Source organism: Acartia tonsa, chromosome 15 (genome assembly GCF_053477335.1).
Source record: "Acartia tonsa isolate MP-2025a chromosome 15, ASM5347733v1, whole genome shotgun sequence".
Lineage (NCBI taxonomy): Eukaryota > Metazoa > Arthropoda > Copepoda > Calanoida > Acartiidae > Acartia > Acartia tonsa.
In genome coordinates this window covers 16,683,330-16,701,696 of record NC_137274.1, presented here as the reverse complement: position 1 = coordinate 16,701,696, position 18,367 = coordinate 16,683,330, and the positions used below count along the sequence as shown (strand labels likewise).

Sequence of the window (18,367 nt, the reverse complement as noted above, 5' to 3'; positions counted from 1 at the left end):
ACAACTCTCTACCTTACCTACAAATAAAATGACATTGAAAAAACAGAGGGGGGGGTCAATATGACCCCCCCCCCCCCCCCCCCCCCGATCTGTAAGGGTTAAAACATGAATTAATTGAAGGTTTTTGCTATAAGCGTTTTCTGAGTACAGCCAGGTTGAATAAAATACACACACACAAACATACATATGGACTCCACAGAACTTGATTGTTTAATACTTCAAAACATGGAATAAGATAAAGAGCACACAAATTATATTCTTTTAATATTAATCTGTTATTTATGGATGTACATTAATTAAAGCAAGGCTTTTATCTTAATCCTAAACGCAATGTAAAGATGGTTCCTGAGGTAATAAATCAAGTCAGTTAGCAATAAACCTATACAAAAAAATTAAATAAAATAACATGTTTTTTAAGTTATGGGAATAAAATTATTTACTTTTTATAGCTATTGAAATTTTCCCGTACTGGTCCAAACTTACAACTTAAAATACACTGAAGGGACTGCGACTTTTACAATATTCAGTAATGTCTGGTTTCTATACTATAACTTAACAAAATCCGTTGGTACCATTTGTACCAAAGAAAGAAAAGGAGGGGGGATGGAGAATGCAAGAGGGAAACACGAGAATGGCCAATGTAAGTGAGTGAGTGTGTGTGTGTGTGTGTTAGGCTGCGGGCGTGTGTGGGCGTATAATGACAGGTATTTAATTAAATTCAACACATTACGAGGATTATTTTATGATGATAAATGCTTATTTTTATGTAAATACTATAGAAACACGATATATTTTATGTTGAATATGTGCAGCAAATAATATTTGTTTATTCTATTTGAACATTTCAATTCTTAAATATCATTCTTTCTACAGATTTAAACAATTTTTCTTTTGTCACTATACCTGCATAAACAAAGCGGTATTTGGCTAATGATTTTATAAAATAAACCAAACTTTTTCATTACATTTTAGAGAAAGTTCAAAGATAAATATTAATAGAGACATATTACAAAAATATTTTATAAGTATCAATTTTTTTGTTTTTATCTGCAAGCGAAGAAATGGCTTATTTTCTCTTAGTTTAATTGTTGCTCAGATTTTAACATTATTTTCATGTGGAAATACTCTCGGCATTTTAAACAGATTTTTTTCTAACTTAATTGAACTTTTAAGGCATAATTCTTTGAAAATTACTTAAAATATAAAAAAGGTAAACGAAAATGCATTTTGAAAAATTAAATTCGTGATCACTTTAAGTAGTTCCAGTTCAATTAGATGCCAAAAGTGGGCAAAGATTTTGAATTTTGACCGGAATTGTGCAACATTAGGCCCTTGGGTGTTGGAGGGTTGGAGGTGTTGGAGGGGGGGGGGGGGATATAATATTATATTCAGTTTTGATTACATCTTAAAACTATCAACAATGATACGTGAACAGTTTACTCCAGAACAAAGGACTTTTCTTTTACTTGAATACTCTAAATTAAGTGAAAGGAAAAAAAACTTTTGGCCAGATCTTCTACAAGGATATATGGAAAGATTTCCTACATCGCGACCACCATAAAAAAATACAGTGAGAAATATTATGAAGAAACAATTATCTAATTGGACTATGCATAATTGTAACAGTAAGAAATCTCCAGGGCGCACTTTTAGTGGCCGTAAGCGCACAGCAGTGACAGAGAGAAACAAGCGGAGAGCTCGCCGTTTGATGGATGCGGATTCTAAAAAAGAATTAAAAAACATTGAACATGACCATTCTCCAATAAATTCATGCCGTCGAAACAGACTTGGAATTAGTCCAGCAAGCTGGCACAGAATTGCTAAGGAAATAGAATATCATCCTTATAAAGCTGTTAGAACCCAGCGGTTATTGGACACAGATTTTCCTAGACGTGTTAGTTTCAGTGAATAGATTGAGAGAAAATCTGTTCAAGAGATGAGAAACATGTTGTTCTCAGACAAAGCCTCTTTTGATTTAAATGGGCATGTTAATTCGCAGAATGTCTGCATGTACTCTGCAAAACGACGAGGGCGGCCAGAAAACCTTGCACATGAGCGGCAGCTTGATCCTGCAATGTGTTATAGAGCAGTGTTGGATATTCAAACACGAGCTGATATGTGCATTGATATGGGTGGAAAATGCTTTGAAAAATAGTCCTGTCTTGATAATAACAAAGTATTTGATATGATATTTGTGATATTTTGTCTATGATAAAAAAATGTGTTTTATGTTTCAGTAAACCTGTAAATAAGTTGAATAAAAATTGAAATGAAAATAAAATATGTTTGTTTATCATTTTAGACAGATAGGAATAGTATTTTTTTATAAAACAATATAAAAAGCCTTAAAAACTGACCGAAAAAATTATCCTTCATGCTTTTTAGAATTAATCAACTCTAAAATGCGCCGTTGTTTTTAGAGTAATAAATAAACACCTTTCATAAAATTAATCCATATTTTTATAGAGAATAAGAATACATAATTATTTTTTTCATACTCCTACTGGTTGTTTCCCAAAACCGGAAAACGCAGTTTTTTTTTAAACGCATTGTATATATTGTATATTTAGTATATTCTATCTATCAATTTCTGTATACCTCTCTCTGTATATCTATAACTGTACTCTGAACTAAAGAATATGTAATGTAACTAATATATTTAAATCTAGGATGGACAAGTCTTATGGAGGCAGCAGATTATGAATACACAGAAGTAATCAGAATACTTCTAGAATATGGAGCCGATGTCAACCATAAAGATAATAAGGGTTAGTTACATAATATTATTTTACTATATAGTGTATCTTTAGTATATTCTATCTATCTATATATCTTTAGTCAAAATATCTACCTCTGTACACCTCTCTCTGTATATCTATAACTGTACTCTGAACTAAAGAATATATAATGTAACTAATATATTTATATCTAGGAGACACAAGTCTTATGGTTGCAGCAGGGAATAATAGAAATACAGAAATAGTCAAAATACTTCTAGATCATGGAGCTCATGTCAACTATAAAGATAATGATGGTTAGTTATAATATTATACTATATTTGTATCTTTAGTATATTCTATGTATCTATCTTTATATCCATTTATCTGTATACCTCTCTCTGTATATCTATAACTGTACTCTACACAAAATAATATACAATGTAACTAATATATTTATATCTAGGAAGGACAAGTCTTATGAGGGCAGCACTGGGTGGAAACACAGGAGTAGTCAAACTACTTCTAGAGCATGGAGCCGATGTCAACTATAAAGATAATGATGGTTAGTTACATAATATTATTATATTATATTTGTATATCTTTAGTAACAGTTCTATCTATCTATATATATGTATCTATATACATATATATATATAAATATATATCTGTTTATCAATCTTAATATCTATTTATCTATCTATATATCTCTCTATCTAACTATCTATCTATTTATCAATCTTATGCATATGTAAATTTTCCTTTCAACTTTATCTCTCTCTCTCTTTCTCTCTATCCCTCTCTTTCTCTATCTCTATCTCTATCTATCTCTCTACTCAGTAATTCTGTCTTGGTAACTATGTATGTATGTTTCCTTGTTGAAATCGGTCCAATTAAAACCATCTTTCCTAACTCAAAATAAGTGAAGACCACCTTTGCTGTTATATTTTGACGCGGCATACGTCCCTGGAGACGCGCTTAAAAATAATAACAAGCCATTATTGTTTATACTTTTGTGCAAGTGCCATCTTTGGTTATGAAAACTCATGTTTTGCTTTGAAAATGTGTGTTAGCTGTGCTACAAATTCCCTCGTATGCCTCCTGGCTTGACGTGTGCAAAGACTAGGTAAGAATTCTTTTCGCGGCAACTGTGAATTTGAATTTTGAATGTTAATTTTGGTTTAAAAGAAATAGCAATTATTTTTCTTTAATTTTCAATGAAAAGACCAATTTAAACTGAATTATTTTTATATGCAAACATTTTAAAATACATTTATAATGAATCTATCTAAATTATTCTAAATATATTTCTATTATGTTTTTATATGTATTTAATTAGATTTTGATATTTTACTCTTTGTCTTAATTTTTGAAATCATCCAACCTTACATAATGATTTTTAAAAAAGTTATTTTTTCTTCGAAGCTTATTATATTTTGATTTGATATTAAAATTATGTATTAATTTTATTTATTTATTTCAGGCAAATAAGTTTTATGGTATTCAATAAATACTCATTAGTAATTCTGTCTAATTGTACACTGGGGAAGTAAGAGGATGTCTGCTCTATCTGAGCTTAAGATCTTGCGGACGGCCATGCATGACTGCATTCCGCGACAATGAAACTTAGAATCCAGTCCATCAGCTGATGAACGAGTGCAATTGATAGTGTTGCTATTCAATGTGCAGGATTTATTGAAGAACTTTAGACATTACCATAATTGTAATCAGTGCTAGTTAAAGTGACAATATGCCGCCAAAATTAACCGAGTTAGCTCTCCTTAAGCAGAGATTGCCAAAATTAGTGGACGATTTAAGTGTTGAGTCAAATAAAGTGATGCAGATAGTAACAACAAATGCAGATCTTGACGTTAATCTTGAGAAGGAATGTTTCCTTTTGCAGGACATAGTAATTGTGAGCGTGTTGTGAACGGCTTAATCGGCCATGATATTGTGATCCAGGGTGAGGAGGACTTGTGTGATATATATGGTGATCTTGTTACAGCACAAAAAAGTTATTGCAAAAGACTTTAGAAGCTATTGAGGAGCTTAGATCCATTAAAAGCCTCATGGACTTGGCTGGTGATGAATTATATGCAGGGTTCGGAAGCCACAGCCGCAGCCTCAGCTGAAGCCACCATCAGCCGCGCGGCTTAAAAGAAGCCTCAAAATCAGCCGCGCGGCTTTCTCAGCCACCCAATAAGCCTCAGCCTTAGTCGCAGCAACGCGGCTTAAAGAAAATATTAGCCACTGTAAGCCTCAGCCACTGTAAGCCTCAGCCACAAAACTCCAATTCAGCCACAATAAGCCTCAGCCGCACTAAGCCTCATTCAGCCAACGCCACTCTAAGCCTCAGCCGCAATCAGCCCCGCGGCTTCTAGTTGATCAAGCCTCAGCCACACTCAGCCGCGCGGCTGTTAATTATTTAAAGCTGCAGCCGCACACAGCTGCGCGGCTTCAAGTAAGCCTCAGCCGCAGCTGCAAAGTTTTGATTGAGCCGCAGCCTCAGCCGCAGCTTGAATTTTAGAATTCAGCCGCAGCTTTAACCCAGCCACACGGCTTAGATATTGTAAGTCCCAGCCACATCCGCAGCTGCTAAATTTGTTACAAGCCTCAGCCGTCAATTCAGCTGCGGGGCTTAATTTTTATTTTTATTTGACTGTCTGAAGCTTAAGATCTCAGTAACCGTTGAACTGACAAGGTTGTCTTTCTCAGAAAATATATATATGGTCTTTGGGTGGTTTTACGCTAATTTTAGGGTTGGGATCGGACATTCCCTTAATCAAAAAATGACCTCCCTACTATAATTTTTAGAAAAATATATATTTTTTAAAAATGTTAGTCCCTTAAGGGGCGATTCGTTATATTTTGAAATGGCTTTTGATAGGTTATTTTAGGTTAGGTTAGGTTATATTGGGTTAGGTGATTGCCCCACAGGGTTAGGCAATTGGCCCCACAGGGTTAGAGCCCCCTGCCGGGTCTAGAAATAGGAGAAAAACTACTGTTAAAATACGAAGAATTGCCCCTTAAGAGCTGTTGCAACGAAAGGGACTATACTATTAAAATATTTTTGTAATTTTATCTTTAACTAGCGGCTATGCCCCTAAAGGCTTCTAGGGGCACTTGAGGATGGGAGGTTGAATCCAAAAATCAATTTTTTTATATTTTGATTTTTTTAAAAGTAAAAAAAAAATGGGGGGGGGGATGAGGAGGGATGGTTAACCCACCATAACCCTATTGTTTATTTTAGTTTTTAAAATTAAATCTTTTTTGGGTTGGGGGGTAATTTTTTAGGGGCCATTTTTCTTTGGAGAGTAGTGGTACCATTCTCCAAAAAAGTTATAAACCTTCCAGCTACCTATGAGAAGCTACCCTGTTATGGAGAACACGATCGGTTCAGTGGTTAGCGAGATACTGTGGTACAGACAAAAACAAACGGACATCTTGTTACTTTATTGTAAGAATTTTATTAAAATTTACTAAATAGAAACTATCAACTCTTGGCATAATATGATTCGCCACCGATCAATATCCGGTGGATTAGAACCGGCTCTATGCCATACTGAAAAAATGATGTATCGTATAATATTCTGGACAATTTTCTACGAATAATTAAATGAAAAATGCTAATATTATACCAGTTTTATCAGCTCATACCTGTGGCCCATTTGAGCTAACAAAACCGGAATTAATCTTATATTTTTTTTAAAATTTACTATCAGCAGAATACTGTCTATAATACGATGCGATAAATACCTATTACAATATTAACCCTTAACGGTCGGGGGGGGGGGGGGGCGTTGAACGCCCCCCCATCCGGTTTTTTCTATCTCATTTTCTGTGTGTGAAAGATAAAGAGCCCAAACTGCTTGACTTTTTAAGTATGGGTATGACACATAACTTAGAGTTGGAATTTTTTGAATATCTCCATCCTGGCGGGCACAGGATGCCAGCAAACCTGGCAGGGTCATCCAGGTAAAGAGCAAAAATATTTTTTTTGACTAAAACAAAGCATTTTATCATACCAAAATACTGAAAAATCCTCTAGTAGTACATCCTTATATGAAATACAGGTGTTCAAGTCACTTTCAGGTTCCAGGTATGATCCTGCAGGTCCTGATCCTCCAGGTCTCCAGAAATCTTTAAAAGTCTCCTGTGGCCGCAATTTTTGACTTAGAGACTTCAAATTTTAAACTTAAGCTTTTCTGACATGTCTACATAACGTATTAAAATTTCATGAAGATCCCCCGCCGTTTTTCCGCCGACTGCGGCGGCTGGCAGCTGCCAAGTACAGCTGCGGCCGCTGAAATTTATATTTTGATATTTCAAATGTAAAATTTACATAAAGTTAAACATTTTCTGGAAAAAAAATTTTCTTCTAGCTTCAAAAATAAGAAAATTACAGCCGTTTGAAATTTTTAAGTAAAAAAAGACCTAAAAACAAAGGTTGTTAAATAAAAGGGTGAAGGAAGCGAAAATCGACTTAAACTTATAAAAGGTCGGAAATTCATTATCAAACAAGGGACTTGCACAAAAAAATTTAGCCCTCTAGCTCTAATAGGAACTGAGATAATAAGGGGGGGCGTTGAACGCCCCCCCCCCCCCCAACCGATTAAGGTGCGGCTAGGGGCCCGACTGTAAAGGGTTAAGATTTTAAATAAGTTGAGTTGATGATATTGTTAATAAGATTTTCAAATGTGTTAAAAGAGAGAAAACAAGATTTTAATTAAAACCTGGTTCCGAAAAATGAAAAAAAAAAGGTTTTCGGCTTCATAATTGCATCATTCTCAGTATGAATCCCCCCTCTACTACCCTGGCTTTCATTTCCCCCTGGAGCAGGCAGTTTAGCTTACTTCCGTTTGCTGGTATAGCTCAACAAAATTTGAAAATCATGAAAATTCAAAATACCCCTTCTAACTTTTTTGTTTTTATAGTAAAGTCGCTGATTTTTTTTGTGAAATCTAATGTTTATTGACAAGTACATCTATTTGTGAATTTGTTTTATTCAAATTATCATTTTTTATATGTTTTTTTTATCATTTTTTTACGCCCTATTATGACATGGTTCAGCTTGGCCATAAATACCCGACAGTTTTAATTACCAGTTTTTATTACCCAGTTTTAACTTTTCAACCAATAAAAATAACAGTTTACGTCACTAGTAAGGGTTTGAGCCACCCTAATAACCCTAGTATGTGTCACCCAATAGTTTTATGCTCGTTTTCTGAAATGTAACACCCAAATTTTATATGTTCTTTTTTTGTAGTGTGTGTCTTTTAAACCGGGTTTTGTTAACCAAAAAGGGTGGTACCTATAGCCAAAACACTAAATTTGAAATAAATCGCTTCATATATTACTTGTAGCTCTATATATTACATGAGGTTGTGTAGTTTTCAATTACGGATCATATTAAAGTTCTAAAAAGTGTTCATCTCACTTTGGGCGTTCAAAAATTACATTTTTCGATTTTTGGTAAAAAAAAACGGGTTTTTACTACAAAACCGGGTTTTAATGCCCGGGGAAACCGCCCAAAACGGGTCCAAATGCCTGGTTGGTATTTTTGGCCAGGCCGAACCGTTTTTTTTTGCAACTTTCCTGTGCACGCCAAACGAGCAAAACAAAAAAATTAGAATTCCGTTTTGACCATTATAAAGCTTCCCTGAGATTTTCCGCTCGATCGGCCCATAAAAGTGGCGCTCGGCACTAATGGGTTAAATTTGAAAATTAGATAGTTTCAGCATTGTAGCACAATGCTTAAACTTTACATTATTCTTTTACTTTTAAAATCATATCCCGAGGATACTAGATCGAATCAACCTAAACACAAAATATAATTTTCACTTTTGGAGATTTTGCTGAAAAATGGCAAAAACAGTTTTTTAAATTTGTGTATTAAACAACAGTAACTTAAAAACTTAGAAAAAAGCTATATTTTTTCAATTTGTTTTTGAAGGGACTAGAACTCCCATTCATTAGCCAATTAAGGAAAAGTAAAATTATAAAACATGCGCTGCCTCAAGTCCACAAAGGATAATACTATAAAAAATAAATAAAAAAATTATTCCCCATAATCATAATATGGACTATATAAACAAAATTATTCTCAGTGTTTTTAGTAGATTATAATATATTCTTACACATAAACACCCTGGAGATAAGGCTGAGTTGTTTCATCTCTGCTTGTTTGATGGGGAGTTTATGGGTTTGAGTCCCCTATCTGCATCAATATTTAAGATAAGAACATTTTTACCCATAGTTTAGTAATTTTTGTCAATATATCACTTGTCATAACTTCATAAGTACACTTTCATTAAGATTATGTGATTTGTCATAAAAATTATACTTATCACATTAATAATTGTAATAAAAAGCACGTTTGTAATAAAAACATTTTTCATAAGAGGTAAGTTTTTATGACAAATACATTTATTTCAAGTGTACATATGATAAGCATTTTGAAGACAATTATTTTTAGGACAAATGTAACCGAATACCAGAATAAAAATTTAGGTACCACTATAAAACTTTGGGTACCAGTATAAAACTTTGGGTACCAGTATAAATTTTGGATACCAGTATAAAACTTTGAGTACCAGTATAAAACTTTGGGTTACCAGTATAAATTTTGGGTACCAGTATAAAACTTTGGGTTTCAGTTTGAATTTTGGGTACCTATTTATATTAAACTACAGCCTCAGCCGCGCGGCTTAATTAAGCTTAAGCCTTAGAATTAGCCGCGCAGCTTAATTAAGCTTAAGCCTTAGAATTAGCCGCGCGGCTTAATTAAGCTTAAGCCTTAGAATTAGTCCCAAGGCTTATGTTTTCTTCAGCCTCAGCCACTGTAAGCCGCAGCCGTTCTGTCATTTAATCAAAGGTTGCCAGATAAACTTATTGATGATATGACTGTTATGATGAGTATATTGTTAAGGGCTAAACCAGAGCCTGCATCACCTGACATTTCTGGCATGGTGGATCCCAACTTGATTCCGCCGTATGGTAATCAGATGTTTACCGGCCAGCCATCAACATATATGGGCCGGCTGGACGAGAAACTGTTGCCATCTTTCGATGGCCATGAAACGTCTTACGTAAGTTTTAAGGAGAATTTCATAAAGCTTACGTCGACATATGATGAATCCTATCTTCAGATGCTTTTATCATCAGAACGGGTTATGAAGGATAAGGAGTTGAGGCTGCAGTTGCAGCAGATCTCTACTCACGCAGCTCAGTGGATTTACTTGGATCATTTGTCCAGGACCAGACAGCTGATGGATACCCAAAATGTGTCCAAGTTGCTGGAGATCTTGGAACAACAGAGAGGCGCCATGTTAATGAGCGGCATCTCTGGATTAGAGACGCCTACTAAGCGTAAGGGCAAAGCTGCCGAGGCTGCCACGGCCGTGAGTAAGCAGGCCAGTTCTGGTAAAGGAAAGAAGAAGCAGCCTGCTTGTACTTTTGATGGTTGTAACCAAGAACACTATTTGTATAAGTGTCCTAAGTTTGAGAATCTGCCTGTACCTGAACGTAAGAAGTTTGTGAAGAAAATCGGAGCCTGTCAGCTATGCTTAAATAAGGGCCACAGGTATGCAGAGTGTCCCAGGAAAGAGAAGCTGTCAGGGTGCCGGTCAGAGGGGTTAGATCAACCCCATAGCACCCTTCTCCATGAAAGTGTAGCTGACGGGCAAGCTGCTGCTGTGTATGAAGCACCTTTTGTTCCTGAAGTAAACCTGATGATGATGCTGCAGATTATTGATGTTGTGGACCACTGGATTGATCAATCTGCATTTTACACGTCCAGGAAAGCTATTTTTATGATCTTTAACGGTTACATAGCTGGAAGATTTGGCTAGAACTTTGATTCTATCAGCAAACCCAAGTTCAGTTGCTATCTCAGCTGCTTCCATGTTAGCTTCATCAATGTTGTTGGCATCACACTTCTTATAATTGTTGGTGATATTATTTTTAAGTAGTTGATTTTACTTGGCCACAGAAATTTCATACAGGTTTGAAGTTTTATCTGCACTCACTATGATTTCTTTGCTGTCTTTTACTTTTTTACAATCATCTCTCAGTTTTTGTTGAAATTGGCTTGTTACAGGTTTAAATTTTTTAAATGTTTTAGAGGATTTTTAAAAAATTGTATTACAATATATAAAATATAGATATATAGATAGATAGTTATATAGATAAATAGATAGAGATATAGATAGATATATAGATAGATAGTTAGATAGGTAGATAGATAGATAGATAGATAGATAGATAGATAGATAGATAGATAGATAGATAGATAGATAGAAAGATAGACAGAGACAAATATAGTTAGATAGCTATATTAAAAGAGATAAAAAGGTACTAGATAGATAGATAGATAGATAGATGTATAGATAGACAGATAGATAGATAGATATATAGATAGATAAATTAACCCATTAGTGCCAAACCGGGCATTAAAACCCGGTTCTGAAAAATGAAAAAAAAACGGTTTCCGGCTTCATAATTGCATCATTCTCAGTATGAATCCCCCCTCTACTACCCTGGCTTTCATTTCCCCCTGGAGCAGGCAGTTTAGCTTACTTCCGTTTGCCGGTATAGCTCAACAAAATTTGAAAATCATGAAAATTCAAAATACCCCTTCTAACTTTTTTGTTTTTATAGTAAAGTCGCTGATTTTTTTCGTGAAATCTAATGTTTATTGACAAGTACATCTAAGCCCATAAAAGTGGCGCTCGGCACTAATGGGTTAATAAAGATAGAAAGTAGGATATATATTGAAACACAAATAATAATTATATTCAGGTTATACACCTTTGTTACATGCCTCATATGGAGGATATCTCCCTGTGGTACAATATTTAGTGGAGGCTGGTGCTGATCTTAAAGAGAGAAATAATGTTGGTAAGTTTTATTATTTAGGTGTGTTCACTAATTAAATATGGATAAATAGATAAAAATATAATAGATACATAGATAGATTAATAACAATAAAAATAGGGATATACATAAATGATATGCTGACAAATATTGAAACAGAAATGATAATGATTATAATTATATTCAGGTGCTACACCATTATTGGCTGCCTCATATGGAGGACATCTCCCTGTGGTACAATATTTAGTGGAGAAAGGAGCTGATATTAAAGAAAGAGATAATAATGGTTAGTTTTATTATTTATTTTTATTATAAGTTATATTTACTGATTAAATATAGATAGATATTTTGATAGTAAATAGGTAGCTTTATAGATAGATATATATATTAATAAACAATAGATATTTTAATGAATAGATGTTTTGATAATTATTAGATAGTTATATAAATAGAATGATAGATAGATAAACAGGCATTAAGACTAATAGGCTGATAAATATTGAAACAGAAATAATAATGATTATCATTAAATTCAGGTACTACACCATTGTTGACTGCTTCATATGGAGGACATCTCCATGTGGTACAGTATTTACTGGAGAAAGGTGCTGATCTTAAAGAAAGAGATTATGATGGTAAGTTTTATTTTTTAGTTGTGTCTATAGGAATAGATAGATAGATAAATAGTTAGGTAGATAGTAAATAGATAGATAGATAGATAGATAGATAGATAGATAGATAGATAGATAGATAGATAGATAGATAGATAGATAGATAGATAGATAGATATATATATAGATAGATAGATAGATAGATAGATAGATAGATAGATAGATAGATAGATAGATAGATAGACAGATAGATGGATAGATATATAGATATATAAATTAATTAAGATAGAAAGTAGGATAAACATAGAAAGAGAAATGATAATGATTGTAATCATATTATGACTACTTGACTATTATCATTTAACTTGACAAAATTTTGACAGGGTTAATATAGTGTAATATTAGATAATCAATAAATATCATAGGGAACACAGCTCTGGATGAGGCTCTTCAAGAAAATCCTTTGGATTGGGACACTGAAGAAACAATGAAAAGAAAGAGAGAAATAGCAGATATACTTAGAGAAAATGGTAAGCCTATAATTATAAGTATAGCTATCCTTTCATTCAGATTTTCATGATTTTTTCTATTGGTCACTTTTAATGAAATAGATTAAGGATGGGGGAGGGTTCTTAGGGGCTGGGTTCAGAAAATAATGAATTTATTGAAAAAAATAGTCATTAGTTTATTCAATAGGCATGCAGAACAGAGGTAATGGTGGTTTTATCCACCCTTATTACAAAAATGAGGAACAGGGGGGTGGGGGGAATCTTGGTCATAAAGACAAACAAGTAATAAAGTTTTTGATTTGTCCTTTGATAACCACTGAACTAATTGAGTTGAAAATTCCTAGGATGGTTTAGGGCTATTTTAGTTTATCATTTTATATGATGATTTTGTGGTTTTTTTCTTTCCCCCCCCTTTAAAAACACTGCCACCAGATGTTATCATTAACAATTCATTGCAAAAAAATACATTTAAAAAGATTTAAAAAGTTAAAACCTTTTTTTAGGAGCTAAGAAAGGAAGTGAAATTGAATAAAGTCAGAATAACAACAATATAACAAGGTAAAACAATATAAATTCTGAAAAGTTTAAAAAACAAAAGAGTTAGCTATATTATTGCTTTCACTTAAAGTGCCTAGGGAGCACAGATCACTCCTCTTATCATATGTGTAATAAATTTTAAAAAAGGAGACCATTAATTATTTTATACCAACTTACCTATATATCTGTCTATTTATTGATTTACTATCTGTATATATTGTAATTGTATACTTGGCTTATTATCTAATATCTTATAATATAATCCTCAATAAACTTTGATATAAATACTTTCAAAATTTCAAAGAACAATAGAGTTAGCTATATTAGTGCCTTCAAAGTACAAATGAGATGAATTAAAAAGAAGGGAGTCCATTAATTTCCATATACTAACTTACCTGAACATCTATATATCCATTTATTTACTTATCTGTATATACATCTAGTAATTACCTTTTCAAAAGTGTAGCTTTTCTATAATTTGGCTTGGTATGTCTCTAACAGTTTGTTCTTTTTCTTTATTTAGACAAAAATAAATCTATATATAGTTTTGTTTTGACTTTATATTCATTTATATTCTGCTTATTCAACTCTGATACTCTACAAGTATTTATGTTTGTTTGTCCTACCGTTTCAGGGCTATGCTTTTATACATGTTGTCATACTTGTTATCTTATAATCTGGGGACTATATAAGTAATATATCTCTCATATAATCCTTAATTTTAAACCTATAACTGTTTAAATTTATAAGGCAGGAGATGTTTACCTTTATATCAATATATATTTTTATTTATCTAAACATATATTTATATATATTTGCCTATCTCAAATTATCTAATCTGAAAATTATAATGAACAGACAAAAAACCTTTTCTAATTTTTAGCTTCTTTTATCTATCTGAATTTTTCCTGTCCATTTGTTTAAATCTTATATCTGTTATTAATTCCAATATATTTTTGATTAATTAATATAACAATTATTTCAGAACAGAACTGATTTGGGTCAACAGAATGATTACCTACAATGATTTATTATCTGGATTTAAAACAAAAAACTGTGCCTTTTTTATATAAAAATTTATTATTGTATGATTCATGATTTTCAAAATAAGAATATTTAGATTTTAAAGTTTTTTTACTTATAATTTTAATTTTGTTTAAGCTTAGCTTCTTTTAATTTACTTTGTCTGTCAGTTACAAGTCTTAAAAACCTATTTTAGTTTAAGTCTTAAGTTTTAAAAAAAGTTTTTACGGATGTAATCAACTCTTGACCCTTAATATGATTTGTTAGATGTTGGTTATTATATTTAAGTGTTGGTATTCTCATGCTGAATTGTAATTTCTATCCTATTATAACTAGGATGACAATATCCATGAAAGCAAAGCTCCTAAGATTAAGGATATTTCTTATGGATATACATATACTTTTCTAGAAGGTCAGATCTTAATAAGCAGAACTTTAATTTTTATGCCTAAAAAATTTTATTAAATGAGATGAAAAATATTAAATGCAGGATACTGTTTAATGACATACTCACATTTTTAGGACTTGATTATGGAGATACTTAGCTTTAAATTATATACCTTGTAGTTATAGGGTGAATACTACTAATAGGATAAAAATATCATACAAAAAAGTTGTCAAAAATCTGCATTGGAATTTCTGGTAATAATCATAGAGTTGCTATCCTTTATAAATCCTACCTTACTGTTATATCCTGCAAAGTTTAAAGTTGATAAGGACCAACTGTTTGTTGTGATTGGACGGTTATGGATTAACCCTAATTTTAGAAAAAAATTTACATTTTGAAATTGTTAAAGTTTTTTTGTGTGTCAATTAAGATCTCAACAACTGAACTGATGGATGGATTACTCCATTTTATAGAAACTTAATATAGGCCCTGGATACATTAAGGATAGTCTATTCAAATATCTAAATGGTTTTAGCGTATTTTCACCTTCCTCTTCCATTAAAAAAGATCTATTGATGTTTCAAGTGTTTCAAGTGATTTTATTATAAGATTCAATGAAGGTATACAACTAATGTTGGAATCTATAGTTTCCTAATAAATGTTAAAACCTTATAAGCAGAACATTAATTTATAAGTCTAAAAAAAATTGTTTATAAATTTGTTGCAAATCTGAGTAAATACAGAATGCACAGTTAAAAGACATTATTTTAGTATTTAGCATGATCTTAAGTTATACACACAGACATACATATAGGTAAATAGAATATACAGTAAGAAGACATAATTTTAGTATTTAGAATGATCTTAAGTTATACACACAGACAAACATCCTGTAATATAAAATTATCCCTATTTCCTTTTTTAAAAACTAAAATATAAAGCAGAGTGAGTCAACTTTCTAAGAGCCACTAAAGGCTTCTAGAGGTGTAGCCTCTAGTATATTATATGTGTGTGTGTTTGTCTGTATCTAAGGATCTCGCTAATCACTGAAGCAAAATGGTTCTTCTTTATAATGTAGTTTCTTTAGGTCCTGGAAAAGTTTTTACCTATTTTATTGGAGGGTACCACCACTCTCCCATAAAAAATCGCTGTATGACTTCCAAGGACGACATGGATTTTAGTAGGTAAATAAAGTGGTATAGAAAATCTTGGAGAAAATATAGATTCATATAGTATATACAAATTCAAATACAGTATGCTTAATACTTGATTACATATAGGGATGGCATTCGCCATTTCAGAAATCAAATAAATAGTACAATTATTTCAATAAAATAAAAGATTAAAATGATCTCATGGACTTTCTGATAACATCTTTTAACATATTTTATTGGAATGTTAAAAGATTTCAGATAGGATGTTTCTTTTAAAAAAAATACCTCTAATTAAGATTAAAATAATTGGTTGACAAATTTAAATTTAAAGGGTACATTGGGCTGTTTATTACACTAGTCCCCAAAGTTTTAAATAATGTTTTTATTCTTTGGCTCAACAACATTAGGGACTTTCATGAAATTTTAAAATTGGTTTGTTCATGTTGAGTTGTCAAGTTGAGTGTCCAAACGTTTTAACCACAAATTTTAATCTAAAGAAGGAGTAATTTGTATATAATCAATGGCGTTGTACATTAACCCTTACAGATCGGGCCCCAATTCCCACCTTAATAGATTGGGGGGGGGGGGGCTCCAAGAGCCCCCCCCTCTATCTCGGCTCCTGGTACAGATAAAGACGTAAAATTTTTTTCTGGTGGTTCATGTGTATTTTTAGAGAAAATTACTTTTTCTAGTCATAGCAGTCAGACCGCTCCTTAGCCGCTTTTTAGTGGCCAGCCGCTAAATTTTAAAACAGCTGTAGAGCGGCCAATTTTGCAGCTAGGATGACCAAATTTTAGGACAAACTTTTATTTTTCATAACAAAAAAATTACTTTTTCTGATCATCGGCGGTAAAACGGCGGTAAAACGGCGGTTGGCGGCGCAAATTAATATTTTTATCTGTTAATTATTGCTCAAGGATTTACCAAAAAAAATTATAGGTCTCTAGCTGTAATAGAAGCCACGATATTCATGATATATGTCTGTAGTAAAAGCGGGACAAAAATCGGTCATAAAGTCGGTCAGGGAGCGGTCAAACGGTCATAACACCACTTTTCTCAGAAGGTCATTGATATCTAAGTATTCACCATAAAAATTTAGGTTTCTACCTTATACACAAAAGTCATAATGTAGAAATTTAGATTTATTTAGATTTTTTTCTAATTTTTTACCCAACCGACTTTTACCGGACACCACGACCGACACAGACCAGATATCCTAATAAAATTAACTCTTGCCGACGTATAATTACTAAACTTAAAAAGTCATGAAGTTACAGCTCTCCGTCTTACCTACAAAAAAAATAAGATTGAAAAAACTAGAGGGGGGGGGGCTCTTGGAGCCCCCCCCCCGATCTGTATGGGTTAATTTAGGTCATTGTCTTATCCCTTTACATTCCTGTTGTGTGGTTTCAATTGTAAGCGCTTTCCATAAGCATCTAATAAGAAAATTGGCGATAAAATAAGATTACTATGATGACAAATTAACAAAATTATCATTTCTGTGAGATTAAATTATTGGTTGAAAAGTTTAGACAATGCTAGTTTGTACATAATAATGTTTTAGGACGTACCTACATTTTAGGACTTTATTATAGAGATGCTCCGCTTATAACGTTGTACTTTGTTGTCATAGGAATCAGTATTCCAAAAATTAGATGAATCAAATAATTTTATCACATACAATTTTGCTGTTAAAAAAGTTAAAAATCAACATGTTTAAAATGTACGTACGGACATTCTGGTAACGATTATAGAGTTGCTATTCTTTCTAAATCATACATAAATACTACAGGAATCACCATTCAAAGTCTGAAATTGATAAGACAATTCTAACATGCCTAAATTGACGAAAAGAGCTGACGGACTGACCACGGCGAACACTAATTATAGAAAAGCTTCGCTTTTTAAAACAAGGATGACAACATCAACATAGGTAAAATTATACAGACGGACAAATTAATGATAATATCAAATAATTACTTTAAAGTCTTTACAAAATTTAATAGTTCTCTCTCAAAATTACTTACATATGTTTAATATAGATATATCTATTTTTTTATTAAAAGTTTTTCTATAATTAGGGTTGTCCATATGTAAGTCCATCCAAAAAGGATAGCTCTCATCTTTAGTTCAGGCATGTAAGAGCTGTCCCATGGATGTCAAACTTGGCATAATGATTCCTTTAACAGTTAACGATATAAAAAGTGTAGTACCTATATAATTGTTAATAATTTTTTTGATAAAAAATCTTGATATTTAGAACTTAAATTTTTTTTGTATATGATATAATTATCCTATTAATCTCAGTTTTGGAATACTGATTCTTAGGATAATATAGCTAAATTTATTAAGCAAAAATCTATATAATCAAGTCCTAGAAATGTAAATATGTCCTGAAACAACTTTTTTTATTTAATAATTTTTTAACTTTTCACAAATAACTTTTAAAGGTCGAACAATATTTTCTGTATGTCAACAAGTACAACCCACAAATTATTGATTTCTGACATTTTACAAGTTTGATTGTTTGTTTGTCCTACCATTACAGAGCTTC

General features: G+C 32.4%; 1 protein-coding gene across 2 annotated transcripts in view; it reads left to right on the top strand.

The window, feature by feature from the left end:
• The window catches only part of LOC145307340 (uncharacterized), a 28,384-nt gene extending 15,114 nt beyond the window's left edge, over positions 1–13,270 (top strand). The window contains exons 22-29 of one of the 2 annotated variants that reach the window (XM_080149718.1): positions 2,670–2,768; positions 2,933–3,034; positions 3,184–3,282; positions 11,517–11,615; positions 11,779–11,877; positions 12,128–12,226; positions 12,628–12,732; positions 13,215–13,270. In XM_080149718.1, the coding sequence (XP_080005844.1) occupies positions 2,670–2,768; positions 2,933–3,034; positions 3,184–3,282; positions 11,517–11,615; positions 11,779–11,877; positions 12,128–12,226; positions 12,628–12,732; positions 13,215–13,243 (731 nt within the window). In that variant the 3' untranslated portion in view covers positions 13,244–13,270. The remainder of the gene's footprint in view (positions 1–2,669; positions 2,769–2,932; positions 3,035–3,183; positions 3,283–11,516; positions 11,616–11,778; positions 11,878–12,127; positions 12,227–12,627; positions 12,733–13,214) is intronic. The other variant, XM_080149719.1, reaches the window with a different exon arrangement.
• The last annotated feature ends 5,097 nt before the right edge of the window (positions 13,271–18,367 follow it).